A 16,094-nucleotide genomic window follows, 5' to 3' on the forward strand; every position below is an offset into this window, starting at 1 on the left:
ATTTCCAGCTGCGCTGACGAGTAAACAAGTACCAGGAACCAAGACAAATAGCCTGTGAGATGGGACTTGTGGGTTCATCAAAGAAGGACAGTCTCCCAGAGGCAAGTGTAGGGTCAAAGGCGTGGAGAAGGGAGAGCGTCAGTCGTGTCTTCAGTGGAAAGAACAACTTGACTTCTCTGAAGCAGCGTGATTATGGAGGTACCTGTGGAAATGTAGGCATTTGGACTTTATTTAGTGTTTAAAGAGGGACCATTGCTTCCCGCTGCTATGATCATGACTTGGTTTAATAAGGATGGTGAACCTGGTACATGAGCAACAGGGCAACTTGACCTAGTTTGAGGCTCCTGCTTTCCTACATGGCCTGGATCTGGTGATCCTGAACCCCAGCTCCTGTGCCACCTGCCCTGCTGGCAACCTGGGGCAGCAGATGGATGAGGGACACCATGGTACCACCATCACCACCTGACAGGCACCGGGCTCTGCCCACAGGGCACGCAGAGTCACCATAGCACTGAACCTGCACTTTTATTCCAGGGATTCCCAACGTTTGACAGGGTGGAAGACCTGTGGCCAAGATGTCTGGATCTGACCTGGGGACCAGATAAACTAAGGCTCAGAGCCAGACCTGTGGTAATGGAGGCAGCAGGCCCCACCTGCACAGGTTTTAGGATCTGGGGGTCCAAAATCTTGGAGCCAAGGTTGCCCCTGAGCCCCAGACCTTTCATTTGCAGGCCCTGAGAGTTTCACAGGAAGCAGTGATGTTCCTGCACTGTCTGACCCCCAGCACCCCCAGCAATCATCCACGACTCCCTCCCCGCCTCCCCGGTGACCAGGCCCAACACGGCCAGCCAGCCACGGTGAGAGCACAGAGCAGCCAGGGTACAGCACACAGCCCGCTGGCTCCAGGCCCAGCTGGGCAGCCCCCTGAGAAACTCCTGCACCTGCATGGGGAGAAAGTGCACAAGGCAGCTCAGAGGGGACACCTCCCAGGGTCCGAAGCCTAAAGGAAGCCTGGCTATGCCGGCGCGTTCCGGAAGCGCCCCCGCCACTGCCGGCTCAGGTCCTCAATCAGGCCCCGAAGCATCCGCGTCCAGTCGTCACCCTTCCGCATCGGGGTACAGCGCGCCTCCTTGTGCTCCAGGGCGAGGATCTCCGCGGGAGTCTCCGGGGTCAGCCCGGCAGCCAGCACGGCCTCCGGGAACTTGGCTGCAGAGGCGGGAGCCAGACAACAGCGGGGAGGGCTGCGGAGGCAGGGCAGGTGGGAACAGGGGGCGGAAGACAGAAGACAGAGGGACAGGTACAGAACGCAGGCCAGGAGGGAGAAGAAGGAACAGGGGAAGGGGAGAGGTAGGGTGCAGAGAAAGAGAGAGAGAAAAAGACGTGTTTGGTCCCTTGAACTTATCTCTGCAAGCAAATTGCTCCTCCTTGTTGGAGGCCCAGCTCCCCCTTCCAGGACCACAGTCTCAAGACACAGTTCCACGCAGCACCCATCATGCTCATAAAAGCCATCTGTGGGACTTCCCTGGCCGCCCAGTGGTTAAGACTCTGTACTTCCACTGCAGGGGGGCGTGGGTTCCATCCCTGGTCAGGGAACTAAGATCCCGCGTGCAGCAAGGGGCAGCCAAAAAAAAAAAAAAATGTCCATTTGTTCACATTCCTCTCTCCCCTGCTTGGTGAAGAGGAGGACCCCTGAAAGCCAAGGGGTCCCCCCAACACACAGGCACCCACCACCTGTACCTGGGCTGCCTCCCGTCCACCTGCTGGTAATGGTAGCTCACAGCCACGGCCGAGTGAGGGCACAGCAAGTACTGGTTCTCTTCCCAGCAGCGGCCCATGGTCTGGGTGATGGCCTCGTCTGACACTGACTGAGAAATTACTGCCTCTGAAAGCTGACAGGTTTCAGGGTCAGAGAGGTGGGAATCAGGGCTGAGGGGAAGTGGGGAAAAGGGGAGAAAATTCCCACCACGTAACATAGCCAGATATGCACCAGAAACGCGAATGAAACGTTCAGATTGAATGGCTCAGATCCAGCTCAGAGAAAAATCTGGTTTCCCACGTTTCCCAGTTTCAAATGGATTCACTCAAGTTAGGGGAAGGATACCTTTGAGTTTCAGGTCAACACATTTAGTTAGGATTTGGCTCATGAATCAGCAAATTAGTGTATGTAGTCTTGTTCGACAACGGGACGGAACACAGGGTAAGGGCACTCGAGCCTTCCTGCTGCGTTGTTGACACGCCCCCTTCCTGTGGATGTGAGAATAGCTTCCCGTCAGTTCCCACCCAGCTCTTGTGGCACCTCCTTTAGGAAAACTCCCCACTACCTTTAGACAGAGGAAGACTCCCTTCTCAGTGCTCCCTTGGTGTAGATGGTTTATTTGATCATTCTCTGAAAATTCACTGCATGCTTACAATGTGCCCAAAACCCTGCATATACTCAACTGCAACCAATAGAGACCAGAGGGCATTATAAATTGTTTAGATACCTTCCTGACCCATTAGGGTTCACAGAAGACAATGCGTGTGTTTTATTTATCTTTGTATCTCCAGCACCAAGCATAGCTCCTGACTCATGGTCAATATGTAACATGAATGAGTGAATGAATGGATGAATGAATGCTTCTCCAGCAGTTGGAATATCTTCTACGTGTACGGCGGGGGAGAGAACGAAGAATTGGGGGATATGGTGTCTGTCTTCATGGAGCATCTCATTTACATGAGGAGAAGGATTGTGGATGTCAATACAAACCATTAAATAAGTTGAACTTTGTCTGTGTTACGGTCCGAATGTTTGTGTCCCTCCCAAGTTTATATGTTGAAGCCCTAAGCCCAATATGATGGTATTTGGAGGTGGGGCCTTTGGGAGGTAATTAGGTCATGAGGGTGGGGCCCTCATGAATGGGATTAGCATCTTTATAAGAAGAGGTCAGAGGGCTAGCTAAATCTCCTTCCACATATGAGAAGGCAGACAACTGCAACCCAGAAGAGGGCCCTCAGCAGAACTCAACCACGGCACCCTGACCTCAGTCCTCCAGTCTCCAGAACTGTGAGAAGTACATCTGTGTTGTTTCTAAGCCGCCAGTCTGTGGTACTTTGTTATAGCAGTCCAAACTAACTAAGACAGGTTGCATCAAAAGCAGCATAGATTCCAGAAGACAGAAATTCCACTCCAGTCTGTGTGGGTGTATCTAGTTCTGGAGACAACCCTTTAAGATGGACATTGACCACTGAAAATTACGTCATGTAAGGGACAGCTAAAGGAAGGCTTAGCAGGTAAACGAAGATTCTCTTTAAGTATGGGGATCAGATGGCTCACCAGTGCACAAGCTAAGAAGTAACAGGTTCTAGCTTGATATAAAGAACTTCATAATGATTACAGCTGATGTGAGGTAGTGAGGTCCTAGGCATTGGAGATATACACAGTCTGGATGACGATTTGGTGGGAATGTGGCAGAGAAAATTAAAAGCAAATTCAACATATGAAATTCTTTTTTTATATTAAATAAGTTTTCATCGCCAGGTTACCTTAAAATAAAAGCAATCCCTCCCTAGGCTCCTACCCATCTGAGGAGATAAAATTTCTCCTTCTTTCTTTTTTTTTTTTTTTAAAAAAAAGCTAATAGAACAGTAGTTTCTGCTCATACTGGATGGGAAAAGTGGCTTCCAGTTATTATTGGAAATCAACAATAATAAATAAAAACAACAGTTAATATATTAAGCCCTATATTGCCAGGCAGTATACAAAGTTCTTCATGGGTATTATTTGACTTAAAATTCAACAATGCTATGAGGCAGGCATTCTCTTTATCCCCATTTTATAGATGAGGAAATTGAAGCACGGAATTTAAGAAACTGGTCCAAGGTCTCACAGCTGGCTTGGAGTTAAGCCCCACCTGACTCTAAACCAATAACCTCTACTGCCTCTCCTCATTCAACAAAGAAATCCACATGAAGTGACGGCAGGTGTGCCAGGCTTATAGTAGGTACTCAAGAAACAAGCATCCCCTTTCCTCGAACAGATTTTCAAACCCCAAGTCTGGTCTTGTGGCTGCACCTTTCCCTTCTCCGTGGTGTATGCGTGGTAACTGACCTTGCTGTGCAATTCCTTGGGCAGACTCACACCTCGGGTCCTTTCAAACTGCTCCATGAGGGCTCTCGTCACCTGGCTGTCAGAGCCAGAGAGCAGCCAGAAGATCCTCTCCATGTTGTACGGCACCTGGGCAGGAAGGCAGGGTCCCGAGGGTCACGCTGACCTCAGCCCTCATCCACCTCCACCCAACCAACACCTGGGTCAGACCTGCACATCGCCTCACAGGCCCCACCTGAATGTCCATAGCTGATGCCAAGGTTGGTTTGACGGCCTCAGACAGAGAGAAGTCTCCCCGCTGGACGGCCCTGTGGATGATGTCATTGGAGTTCACTGCCACGACCAGGTGGATGGGCAGGCCCATCTTCTGAGCGATGAAGCCAGCTTAAGAGAGGAGAACAATGGTCTCTTAGACACAACACCAAAAGCACAACAACACAAGAAAAAAAAGTAGATAAATTGGACTTCATCAAAATTAAGAAGATTTTGTGCTTTTGGAAGCTTTTGTGCTTCAAAGGAGACTATCAAGAAAATGAAAAGACAACCCACAGAAGAGGAAAAACTATTTGCAAATCATATACCTGACATAGGACTTGAAGCCAGAATATATAAAGATTTCTTACAACTCAACAATAAAAATAACCCAGTTAAAAATTAGGCAAAGGACTTGAGTACATATTTCTCCAAAGAAGATATACAAATAGCCAATGAACACATGAAAAGATGCTCAACATCATTCGTCATCAGGAAAACACAAACCCAAACCCCAGTGACGTACCACTTCATACCCACTGGGATGGCTAGAATCAAAATGATAGATAATAACAAGTCTTGGTCAGGATGTGGAGAAACTGGACCCCCCCCCCATACACTGTTGGCTGGAGTGTAAAATGGTGCAGCCACTTCAGAAAACAGTCCAGCAGTTTCTCAAAAAGTTAAGCACAGAGTTCCCATATGACCCAGAAATCCACTCCTAGTTTCTATATACTCAAGATAACTGAAAGCAGGGCCTAAGCACAAATGTTCATAGCAGCATTATTCGTAACGACTAAAAAACGGCAACACTCCAAATGTGCATTAACTGATAAATGCATAAACACAACGTGCTATAGCTATACAATAGACTAGTATTCAGCCGCAAAAAGGAATAAAGTACTGACACATGCTACAACATAGATGCGCCTGGAAAACATTACACTAAGTGAAGGAAGGTCAGATATTGGATGATTCTATTCATATAAAATGTCCAGAATAGGAAAATCTATAGAGACGAAATAGATTAGTGGCTGCCTAAAGCTGGGAGGGATGAGGGGAAAGGGGGAATGACTGCTAAAGGAACAGGACTTCCTTTTAGGGTGAGGAAAATGTTCTAAAACTGATTATGGTGATGGCCACACAAATCTGTGTATACTAAAAACTATTAAGTTATATACTTGAAGTGGGTGAATTGTATGATATGTGAATCATAGAGCAATGAAGCCGTTACCAAAAAAAGAGGGAAAGAGTAGGAGAAGGTGACTGTGCCCTGACACTGTTCCCGTGCCAAACCCTGCCCCCAGGCAGGTACTGACACACGCTCGCCACCATTTGCAGGAGAGAAAATGGAGGTTCTGAGAAGTTGAAATGACCCATCCAAAGCCTGCTAAGTGGCAGACGAAGGATTTGAACAAGGTCTGTCTAAGTCTAGAGCACATGCTGAGTTCCCTGACTCAGTCTCCTAGAACCAGAGCCCTCAGACTGCGTCCCCTGGAAAGGGACTGAGGGGGCACAGAGCAGCCCTAATAGCGGTGTCTATTTGCATGGAACAAACAAGGAATTCCTCACCCTGAAAGATGGAAAGCCCAGAAAGGCAACGTGGTTTGGGGGAAGGTTCCTACTGCCATGAATGGCTATCTCTGATGAGTAGGTGAAAGGAGTTAAGGATAACCGCACCACCCAACATCACTCTTAATTTTGCAAAGCACATTCACAGTCTTATTTCACGTGATCCTCGGTAAACATCATGATATCCTTGTATGACAGAGGAGCGACGGAGGCTCAAGGGGTCCAGGGGCTTAAGGTCAAGCAGCTGGTTCCTGATGGAGCAGGGCTAGATCGGAGTCCCCTCTGCAAACACTGCTTTTGTGCCAGGCGCTGTGGCAGATACTGGGACGTGTGCAGGTGGCATCACTCCCTGGAGGGTGATGCAAATGGGCAGCCATGGAGGGGGAAGAAGGCTGAGCCATCCTTGTCTACCAGCCAGCCTGCCGTTCTTTCCATCCCTGTGTTAGCTGAAGTCAGGAAGCCTCCTGACCGCTAAGATACTTTCATGGTCTCACCTAAGCTGTCCTGGACGCCCATCAGAAGCGATGCCACTAACAGAACCATCAGAAAACAAGTCATGCCAATCAGGAGGCACGCTTGTGAGGATTCAGGCTCTGGAGCCAGCCTGCCTGGGCTGCCATCCCGGCTCTGGGACTGACTGCTGTGTAACCAGGGGCAGGCTGACCAACTTCTCTATGCCTCAGCTTCCTCGTTATAAAATGGAAATAATAGTATCGTCCCCCTCATAGGCGCATGTGAGGATTTAAGGAGTTAATACGAGAGAAGCATTTAGAGCAGTACCTGATGCATCGTCAGTGCTTGATAAATGTTAAGTATTATTATAGGAAATGATTTGAATGCCACGTAGCTCTATAGCTCTTGACCCTCATAAAGTTCACAGACACGCATAAAGAATCTTATTTCTGCGAGAGATATGATAAGTGTTCCAATCTTTGATAGCTGAGGAGCTGAATCTAAGAGACAAGACGTTTAGCGAGTAAAGGACAGAACTGGCACAGAAGCCTAAGTCCAGGACTCTTTCCACATCACGCAGTCTCCAGGGAAAACACGCCGTGCCAGGCGAGCCCTTATCTTCAGAGCGGGCAGCTGGCTGGAGCTGGGAGGAAAGTCCACGTTCCTGGCAGAGGGCACTGCCAGCCGGGCCAGCAGCTGAACCTTGGCCTAGTCTCCCCACGTTCTGCTGAGCAAACACATCAGATCAGGCAGCCGGAGCACCTTGGGGTTAACTCATCCTCCTTCCCCTGTGGCAAGAGGCCAGGATGTCACCCCCAGGGAGTTGGGGCAAGTTTTCTGGAAGCTTCTTGTGTGTCATTTCCCATCACTTAGGACCCAACCTTTATCCTCAACCAAAGTGCAGCTGGGAGAACGGGGACCACAGGCGTTTTTCTGGAAAGCCCATTTCCGCCCAGGGGTCTCCTTACCTGCGAGGCTACCGGCACCCCCCGATGGTACAACCACCTCCACGGGGGGCAGTGGGTGCAAGTCTAAGGTTGGTGCACACCGGAAATAAGCGAAGAAGTGGTGGGCCATTTGCACGAGGACCCGGGACCAGTTGATGGAATTCAGACTCATCAGACTGTGCTCCTTGACAAAGGCCACGTCGGCAAACACGGCCTTGATGGGCTCGTCCAGCTCATCGCTGTTCCCCTCCACTGTCAGAGGAGAGAGGAAAGGGAGTTATCATGAAGGACCCCCCGGGGGCCAGCACGTGCCCATAAGGTCAGCATGTACTCCTGGGCTGAGACCATCCTGCTGGGACCTTCACTCAAACCACATCTCATATCCTTGGGGTCACATTTCCAATGTTTCTACCATTATCTAGAACGAAAGAAAATGTCAGCTTTCTGGGATATTGGGGGAGAATTCCTCTTTGTATTCCATGCCCTCTTCCCCAGTCTCTGGGGATGGTTTATCAGATTGTGAGATGGTGAGAGGCTGGGCTTTACTTCACCGTCCTCCATCAGGGGCTGGAGGGAAAGAGTCGCTCTTCCCACGTGGGTCCCTAGTCCAAGTTGCATCCCTCAACCCAGCCCAACCAGCAATCCAGCCAATATTGTTCTCTTGTCTGAAACCTGGGTCTGTTTCTCCACTGGGTCCAAACTTGGAGGACAGTGGGGGAAGATTATCAGGGGAAATGCCAGAGTAGGCACCGAGGTTATTTTTTTTTTAAATAAATTTGTGTATTTATTTCTTTATGGCGGAGTTGGGTCTTCGTTGCTGCGTGCGGGCTTTCTCTAGTTGCGGCGAGCGGGGGCTACTCTTCGTTGCCGTGCGCGGGCTTCTCACCGCGGTGGCTTCTCTTGTTGCGGAGCACGGGCTCTAGGTGCTCGGGCTTGTGGCACACGGGCTCAGTAGTTGTGGCTCGCGGGCTCTTGAGCACAGGCTCAGTGGTTGTGGCGCACGGGCTTAGTTGCTCCACGGCATGTGGGATCTTCCGGGACCAGGGCTCGAACCTGTGTCCCCTGCACTGGCAGGCGGATTCTTAACCACTGCGCCACCAGGGAAGGCCGGCACTGAGGTTCCTATTCATTCCACCCTTCATCGTGTAGCAGTAATGAGGCTGCAGGACTGACTCCAGATCCATGTACAGGGGGGATATTTGCTGGGGTGCTAAGGAAAGATTCACTGTTTTTAAGAGAGAGCCACAGGAAGAGAGACTTGGTTACCTTCAGTAACCGTCATATGCCACAAGAGGAATGAGGCTGAATGGAAGACGGAGCAGAGAACCTGGCTCCAGTGAACCAGCCAGTCGGGAGCCTATCCCACCTCTAGACTTCCAGGGACATGAGCTGAAAACTATCCCTGTTCAAGCCAGTCTGAGTTAGATTTTCTGTTACTTCCAACCAAAAACATCCCAAGTAATATATAACTAGCCCTTGTTGATGATCCTGTGCTTAAGAAGAACCAAGTATACAATGTATATGGAAATGCATGACTTTAGAAAACATTACTGTCCAACACACAACAACCCAGTGGCCCATCTCTACTCCCTGAGCTCACCAGCCCAACAGAAAACACATGCCCACCGTTAGCTCCCGAACTAACACACGTCCTCCTGGAAACCAAATCAGAAGATTCCAGAAAGGAAGGGAAGAATTTGAACAGTCCTGTTTTAGAAACAAAAGCTAATTCCTTTAAAGGTTCCTTTCTTATTTTCTTTCTTTCTTCTTTTTAAAAATTTTTGGCCATGCCACACAGCATGCGGGATCTTAGTTCCACAGCCAGGGTCGAACCCACGCCACCTGTGCTGGAAGCGCGGAGTCTTAACCACTGGACCACCAGGGAAGTCCCTGCCACTATTTTTCAAATGTGCACCATTCTTCACCCCATGGTCAGGAACGGCGCTTCTACACATGCCCTTAGGTCAAAGCCTTCCAACATCTGTGGACAAGGAGAGAAGGGCGTAGGTGCAGATTAGAGGTACGAAAAGCTCTTCTCTGCTTTGATTCTAGGTAAAGACAGTCCTAGATTCATAAAGAGCAATTTTGGTGCTTAGGGTGTAACAGGGACACTCAGGAACCTGAACCTTGTACATTAAAATCTTGTCGTGACTGCAGGAAAATGCAGCCAGATATGGGTAATTCATTACTAAGGCTAATGTGTAAGATTTTTGCCAACACCCGCCTCAGCTAAACCATAAACTTTTCAGTGGAATGCGTATGTGCTTGCTAAAGAAAAGAGTAGAAGGGGCTTTTTGTTTGCTCTTGAACAAATAGACAAAGAATATTCATGCTACTCCCATGGGTAAGGTTCGTTCTCACTGTTCTTTTGGTCCTTGACAAAATTGGTGTTCTATAAAAACATCATCTATGGGATTATAACAGGAGGCCAGGCCAGTTATAGAAGGAAGGTTTTCTGTCACTATATTTGCTGTCCTGCCAGGTGAGTGACCAAACCAAGCCAGGCCACCTGGACAGCTTGTCCAAGGCCACAGTGCACAAAACCTCACCAAGACCCCTACTGCTCATATTCCAACCCCTTCCTTGGGGCTACCTGGGGTGTAGTAGGGTGTCAGAGGTAGAAATAAAAAACAAAAAGTATGACTCCACTCGAACCCGCCGCCTTCCTACACTCTTGAACTCCGTAATGATTAAACGCACTCAGAACAGATGGCCAGACATTAAGGAGATGGCTTTTTGCCTCTCTGCAAACACAAAACCCTATGATTCGTGATGTGGCTCAGGAAGGGGGGTCACTAGCGATGGGTTCCACTGAGTAGCTTCTTATTTTAAATACTGAGACCTGCTAACCAAGTGCATAGCTTAGTTGGTTCAACACTGCAAGGGAGGGCATGAGCTGCCAACACGCAACGGCACATTCTCTTAAAAATAATTATTAAACGTGTTTTTGCCATCTGAACTTCAGTGCCCTGGGACAGAACCCAAGTCAGTTGGCTCAGGCTATGACTCTGGGTAGCTGCCTGTAGATATGGACCAGCAGGGTGCACATGCAGGGAAGTGGCATTCTCTGGGGTACGATTTTCAACCTGCGCTTCCTCGGTTGTACTGTCAGTATTGGTTTACACACCTGTCACCTCCAGTAGTTTCTGAAACTGTGTCGCCACGAGCCTGCTCAGTGCTAAGTCAAGGCATACACCAACCTCTAAATATGACTGATGAAGGAAGGGAAGGAGAGAGAAAGGAGAGGAGGAAGGATGGTCAGCTAGTCGATTGACTAGTTTTGTTCCAGCCCATCTCCCAAAACAGACCACTCGAGGCAAAGCCATGCTGTCCCCGGAGCCTCTGTCCCAGCACTCACCTCCAAACACATGGACATTCTCTCTCAGCACTGTCGTCATCTGGAGCTCCTGAATCTTTGTGCAGCGACCTTTGGGCAGCAGAACAATGATGTCCACGTTCTCTGCCCCCTGAACACTCTCGATAGCAGCACTCCCTGTGTCCCCAGAAGTTCCTGGATGGGAAGAAGGAGGAACCCTCCTCTTTAGGACGAGGGAGATGGAGAAGGAAAGCAATGGCCCCTAAAGCACTGTCGCCAAGTGAGGCAATATCCTGGAGGGTAGGAACCCAGTACTTAATCTGGGGTCCTTGAACCTCCAAGGGGTCCACGGATAGAAATCAGGGCATCTGTGAGCTTGGCACCGTATCTTCTGTGTATTTTATGTATTTAAAATATTATTCTAAGAAGGTTCCACAGCCTCCACCAGACTGTCAAAAGGGTCTGTGGCACAAGAAAAGTTTAAGAACCCTGCTCTATAAATTAGGAGGTTGGGATTACCATGTACACATTATTATACATAAAATAGATAACCAACAAGGACCTACTGTAGAGCACAGGGAACTGTCCTCAGTATTTTGTAATACCCTATAAGGGAAAAGAATCTGAAAAAGAATAGAGAGATAGATAGATAGATAGATAGATAGATAGACAGACAGATAGTTAATGTATAACTGAATCACTGTGCTGTACACACACACACACACACACACACACACACACACACACACACAGAGTACTATAAATCAACCATACTTCAATTTAAGAAAAAGAACCCTGCTCTGGAAGAACCAATAACACACTCCCCGAGAGACATCAGTGGAGGGCATCCTGTGGGTGGACCCTGGCAAGCTGGGGCACGGTAGGGCTCCAGGGCGCACGGCCACGATGCACACCTACAACCACGGTGATGTGTTTCTTCCTCTTCTCCAGGAAGTACTGCAGGAACTGTGCTGCGCAGCACAGGGACAGGTCCTTAAACGCGTAGGTGACCCCATGCCACAGCTCCAGCACGTTCAGCCCATTCCTCAGTCTGGATAGATGGACCACCTCTTTGTGTCGGAATCTGCTGAAGGCTCGGTCGATCAGATCTGCAAGGGGAGAGAGGGAACGTTGGACGGTGATTAAAGGCCATTCTCTTGTCCCTCAAGTTCACTCTCAGTCTCTTTACACTTTTACATTTGAAGTTTCTTTCCCTTGTTACCAGATAAAAAGACCAGAAGTTTTTATCATAAAGGATACTGTGTGTGAATATAATTGTTTAATCCTAGGAAAAACGTCTGAAAAGGCATGAACTAAACTGTTCATGGATTCCTCATAGTGATGGCCCCAGAGACCAGAATTGGTGCTGTAAGACTTTCATTTTTCACTTTATAAATTTCTTCATCATTTGGATTTCTTGTGTGCATGTATTCCAATGAGATTCAATTAAACAATTGCATAAGAAACAAAGCAAATGTCTCATCTCTTCTAATTTTCCTTCCTAAAGACAGAGACTTATTTGTTTGTTTTTGCATTACTTAATCTCACACCTGTGATGCCAGCACCTTGAGATGGTTTACTTAGAATCCTACCTAAGGCTAAGGTCATCTAGAGTAGTGTTTCTGAAACTTTAATTAGTGAACCAATCACCTGGGATCTTAAAATGCAGGTTTGGGGTCTGTAGGTCAGAGAAGTCTGAGAATTCTAATATGTACCCAGGCAACACCATCAGTGCGGGTCATCGAACTACATTCTGAGTCCTCTTCTTCTCAGCCCCAAACTCTCACCATTACATTTGGTCCACAGACCAGCAGCACTATTAGCATCTGGACATTTGATAGGAATGTAGAATTCTCAGGCCCACCCTAGACCTACTGAATCAGAACCTGCATTTTAAAGATATTCCCACAGAGAATCTGTAGGCACATAACAGTCTGAAATGAGCTGGACCAGAACACTCTCAAAGTCCCTTCTGGAATTACCATTAAAGGAGCTAAAACAGCAATCTGAGGGTCTGGGTGTTTTATATGCAGGAAGGAAATACCCCACATTCAAGCATCTCAGGACAATAGCGAAATCCCTTGAAAGGGTTTTTAAAAAATAAGCAAAAAAAAAAAAAAAGCTCCGCAGATCACTTTGGCATTCATCTCACGGGAGGTGGGAGCTGGAATGAATGAACACTTTGGGGATATTTCCAATTCTGGGATTCCGGAGTCTGGAAAAAACTCCAAAGTTTCGGAAACGTGGCTAGGGACCTCCTAGGGGTTAAATGCCGGATTTGCAGCTCCATGGTGGGCGGGGCTGGCAGAAGAGTGAGATGGGAGAGTAGAAAGGCAGGGTCTGCTCACCATTTAAGTCATCTCTTGGAATGAGCTCGGGGCCAATGAAGAGGCTACACAGCTCCTTCACCAGGCTGGGGTAGGAGGCCACACTCCACTGATGCAGGGTGTCTCTGTCCAGCTGAGGCAGCTTCTCGGGCATGTAGAGGCCCCCATCCGGAGCATAGCCAGAGAAAAGGGCCCCTTCAAAGTCAACGCGTGGGGCCATCCCCCGAGTACTGACGTACCACATGATCCTGGAGGCCTGCAGAGGGAACAGTCCCAGAGACGCTTGATCTCCAAGCTCAGTACCCCAGGGGACAATGCTGAAGTACACCCAGCCCCTTCGGCTAGCCCCTGGGCCATGATCCATGGGAGGCTGGGGCTCTGTGAAATCTCGGGCCAGCTTCACCTGAGGCTGCGCAAATCCTGACCTCTCCAATCAAAATGAGGTCATTCTACTGACCTACTGCCACGGGAGAGGGGGTACGGGAGCATTCTGGGAAAGGAGAACACTTGGTCCTCACTGATGAGGAAGAAGTCCTTGGGGTGGGGAGAAGGAATAACAATAATAAGGCACGTGTCATTTTGATACCCCCCTCGATAAGGAGAGGATGACACACTTGATTACACTCCCTTTTGAGAGATGTATCTACTTCTGCTAAAAAAATAATCATCACCTTCAATGGATTTTTAGCAATGCCGCCTATAACCTAATGGTTCTCCACTCTGGTAGTTTGTTGCAATCGGCCTGGGAGTGTTTAAAAAAAATACCCCTACTTGGGACTCTACCTGGATCAATTAAATTGAAATCTCTACATGAGGCTCCTTGGGTGGGTCTAATATGAAGCAAGGATGAAGAACAGGGTGGCCAACCCATCCCAGTTTGCCCGGGACTTTCCTAGTTTTACAACTGAAAGCCCCAAGTCCCAGGAAACCCCTCAGTCCCAGGAAAACTAGTACGGTTAGTCATCCCAGGTGAAAAGCAGTGCCCTACCTCTCAGCCCGATCCTAAAATAGTTAGAAGTGCTGATATGCTACTCTTACTATCATCTGGCCCGGCTCACTGGTCCTGTCCTGGCAGAACTCTGATTAGCATGGAAGGGGATAGGGTCCAAGGGCATCCCAGGCCTAACTCTGGTCACACTTCACATCAGTTAGGTTCCCAGGAGCCAAGAACCATGTTAAGCAGCTGGGCTTGAGCTCGGAACACCTTTCTCTGGATCATGGCTGTGAATTCTGATTATAAATCCCCACAACACCTCTGGGGATGAATTTGACTAGACATAGCTCTCAGTATCAGCTTGGACTTAACTTCTGTGCCAGGGCCAGAGGGGAACCCCTGCCCTCTGGGGACAAAGCCACCTGAAGCCTTCCACCTATGAGAAAGGGAATGAGCTAGCATTGACCTGGAGGAATTCTGGTTCCCTAGACTGTGACTCTGACACAGAGAAGCCGTGGCAAGCATGAGGACAGTCAGAGCTACAGAGAAGCGCGAAAGAAAATCTCTGCGGAATGCACTTTCCCGGGGCGCTGGTCTCCGTTCCCGCCTCCACCTGGCCCAGGAACAAAGGAGAGGGCCTGAGGCCGGGCTCTGCACATGTCAGTGGGAAGAAGTGGACTGATAAGCACACGGGCGGCTGTCTGCACCAGGAAGGGCCGCCGCCGCCGTTCTATCCAAAGACCCCAAGGGGCAGCCTTCTGAGGCCAACACGGCAAAGCTACATGCGCTATACACCACTGGGTTCAGTGTAAGGTAAACTGGAGAGAGAAGCCCTGAAGTAGAAGCCGCTGCCACAGGACGTGAAGAAGCTGACGAAAAAAATCAGGCACTCTGGTTGGACTGCTGTATGGGGGCTGTATGGGGGCTCCAAGCATCCGACGGGGACTGAACTAAGTGGCCTCTGGCGCACGATTTTATAATTTGCCCCTGTGACTCCGCTGGGCCGTATTCCAGAGTGGAGACAGGTCAGAAAAACTCTGACCAATAATCTGGATGAAAAGCAAGGGAAACAAGAGATCGTCGCAAGACAAGGAAACGTTTCAAGAAGGGTTCCTCCAGGAGGCGAAGAGATTTCTGAGCAGGGGTGAGGCCATGGGGAAGACTTAAACCTCTGCGGCCGAACCCCTGGCAGCCGATCGCTGACCTCGTACTGCGGTCCCTGGGGTGGAGGCCCCGATACGCCCACGGCAGGCGCCGGCCTCTCCAAGGTCACTGGGCACCAGTCCTCCGGCTGGCCTGGTCTTGGGCCAAGACGGTTTTGATAAGGTCTTAGGGATAAGGCTCCACTCCCAGCCTCTGAAAACCCCGCAGACTTCTCAGTGTCGGGGCTCTCTGAGAATTGCAGAAATCCTGCCAAAAGTGCAAAGCATCGGGAACCCTCAACCCTCCCAGGTTCCTCCAAGTCGCAGCGCCCGAACTAGAAACTGAAGAAAGGGGTTAGGGAGGCCGATCCAGCCACGCTGAAATCCGGGTTGAGCGAAAGTTCCAGAGCTCAAAAGTCTCGCTACCGATTACCCCGGAGAGGGTGCCGCGATCGCCGGAAGAGGACCCGGAAAGGGGACCGGGGGCCGGCGCGCTCGTGCTGGAGGCTCGGCAGCTGGGGCGCCCGCTCGCGGGGGGGCGGAACCCCAATCCCCGCCCCGGAATCGGCTGGTTGGGCGGGAGAGTGGGAGGGCTGCGGGGTCCGGGCCAGGCGCGTTTACCTGGTGCCAGGCTCTGGGAGTGGCGGGGCGCGGCCCGGGAGGCGGATCGGGCGCGGCGAGAGTGCCTGGTTCCGGACGTGCGCGCGGACGCGGGGGCAGCGGCCAGGCTTCCGGTCGGAGGATGAGCCGGGCCACCTGGCAGGGAGGCTAAAGGCGGAAGAAAGCGGCGTGGGAAGAGGTGGAGGAGGGAGCGACAGGGAATGCTAACGAGAGGGAAACCATTTATTCTTCACTTAGTTTGCTTTTCTGACACTTTGCTAAGCGCTTTATTCACAGTCTCTTAAATCTTCCTTGCAAGCCCCGGAAGCACCACATCGTCGCACGTTGCAGGGTAGAAAACTGAGCGCAAGATGCAAAGAAGAAAGGCCCTTATCGTCTCTGGGCTTCATGCTTCCCACCTACGAAAACTGGAAGGCTGACAAACTGTTTCTCAAACTAGGGTTAGT

General features: G+C 49.8%; 1 protein-coding gene across 4 annotated transcripts; it reads right to left on the reverse strand.

Moving 5' to 3' along the window:
* Window positions 1-949: 949 nt before the first annotated feature.
* THNSL2 (threonine synthase like 2) lies at window positions 950-15,710 on the reverse strand. Of its 4 annotated transcripts, none has more exons than XM_079941343.1 (9): window positions 15,649-15,710; window positions 12,973-13,207; window positions 11,539-11,733; window positions 10,667-10,819; window positions 7,330-7,560; window positions 4,320-4,468; window positions 4,088-4,213; window positions 1,738-1,889; window positions 950-1,241 (listed from the first exon to the last, which is right to left on the reverse strand). In XM_079941343.1, the coding sequence occupies exons 2-9, from the start codon at window positions 13,193-13,195 to the stop codon at window positions 1,016-1,018; spliced, it is 1,455 nt and encodes a 484-aa protein (XP_079797469.1). In that variant the 5' UTR covers window positions 13,196-13,207; window positions 15,649-15,710; the 3' UTR covers window positions 950-1,015. The 4 variants fall into 4 exon arrangements, with proteins under 4 accessions (XP_079797469.1, XP_079797470.1, XP_079797472.1 ...); XM_079941344.1 differs by lacking the exon at window positions 15,649-15,710 and adding an exon at window positions 15,090-15,197; XM_079941346.1 differs by lacking the exon at window positions 1,738-1,889 and having other exon boundaries at window positions 964-1,241.
* Window positions 15,711-16,094: the final 384 nt, after the last annotated feature.

The sequence above is a fragment of the Stenella coeruleoalba genome, assembly GCF_951394435.1.
Source record: "Stenella coeruleoalba genome assembly, chromosome: 13".
Classification (NCBI taxonomy): Eukaryota; Metazoa; Chordata; class Mammalia; order Artiodactyla; family Delphinidae; genus Stenella; species Stenella coeruleoalba.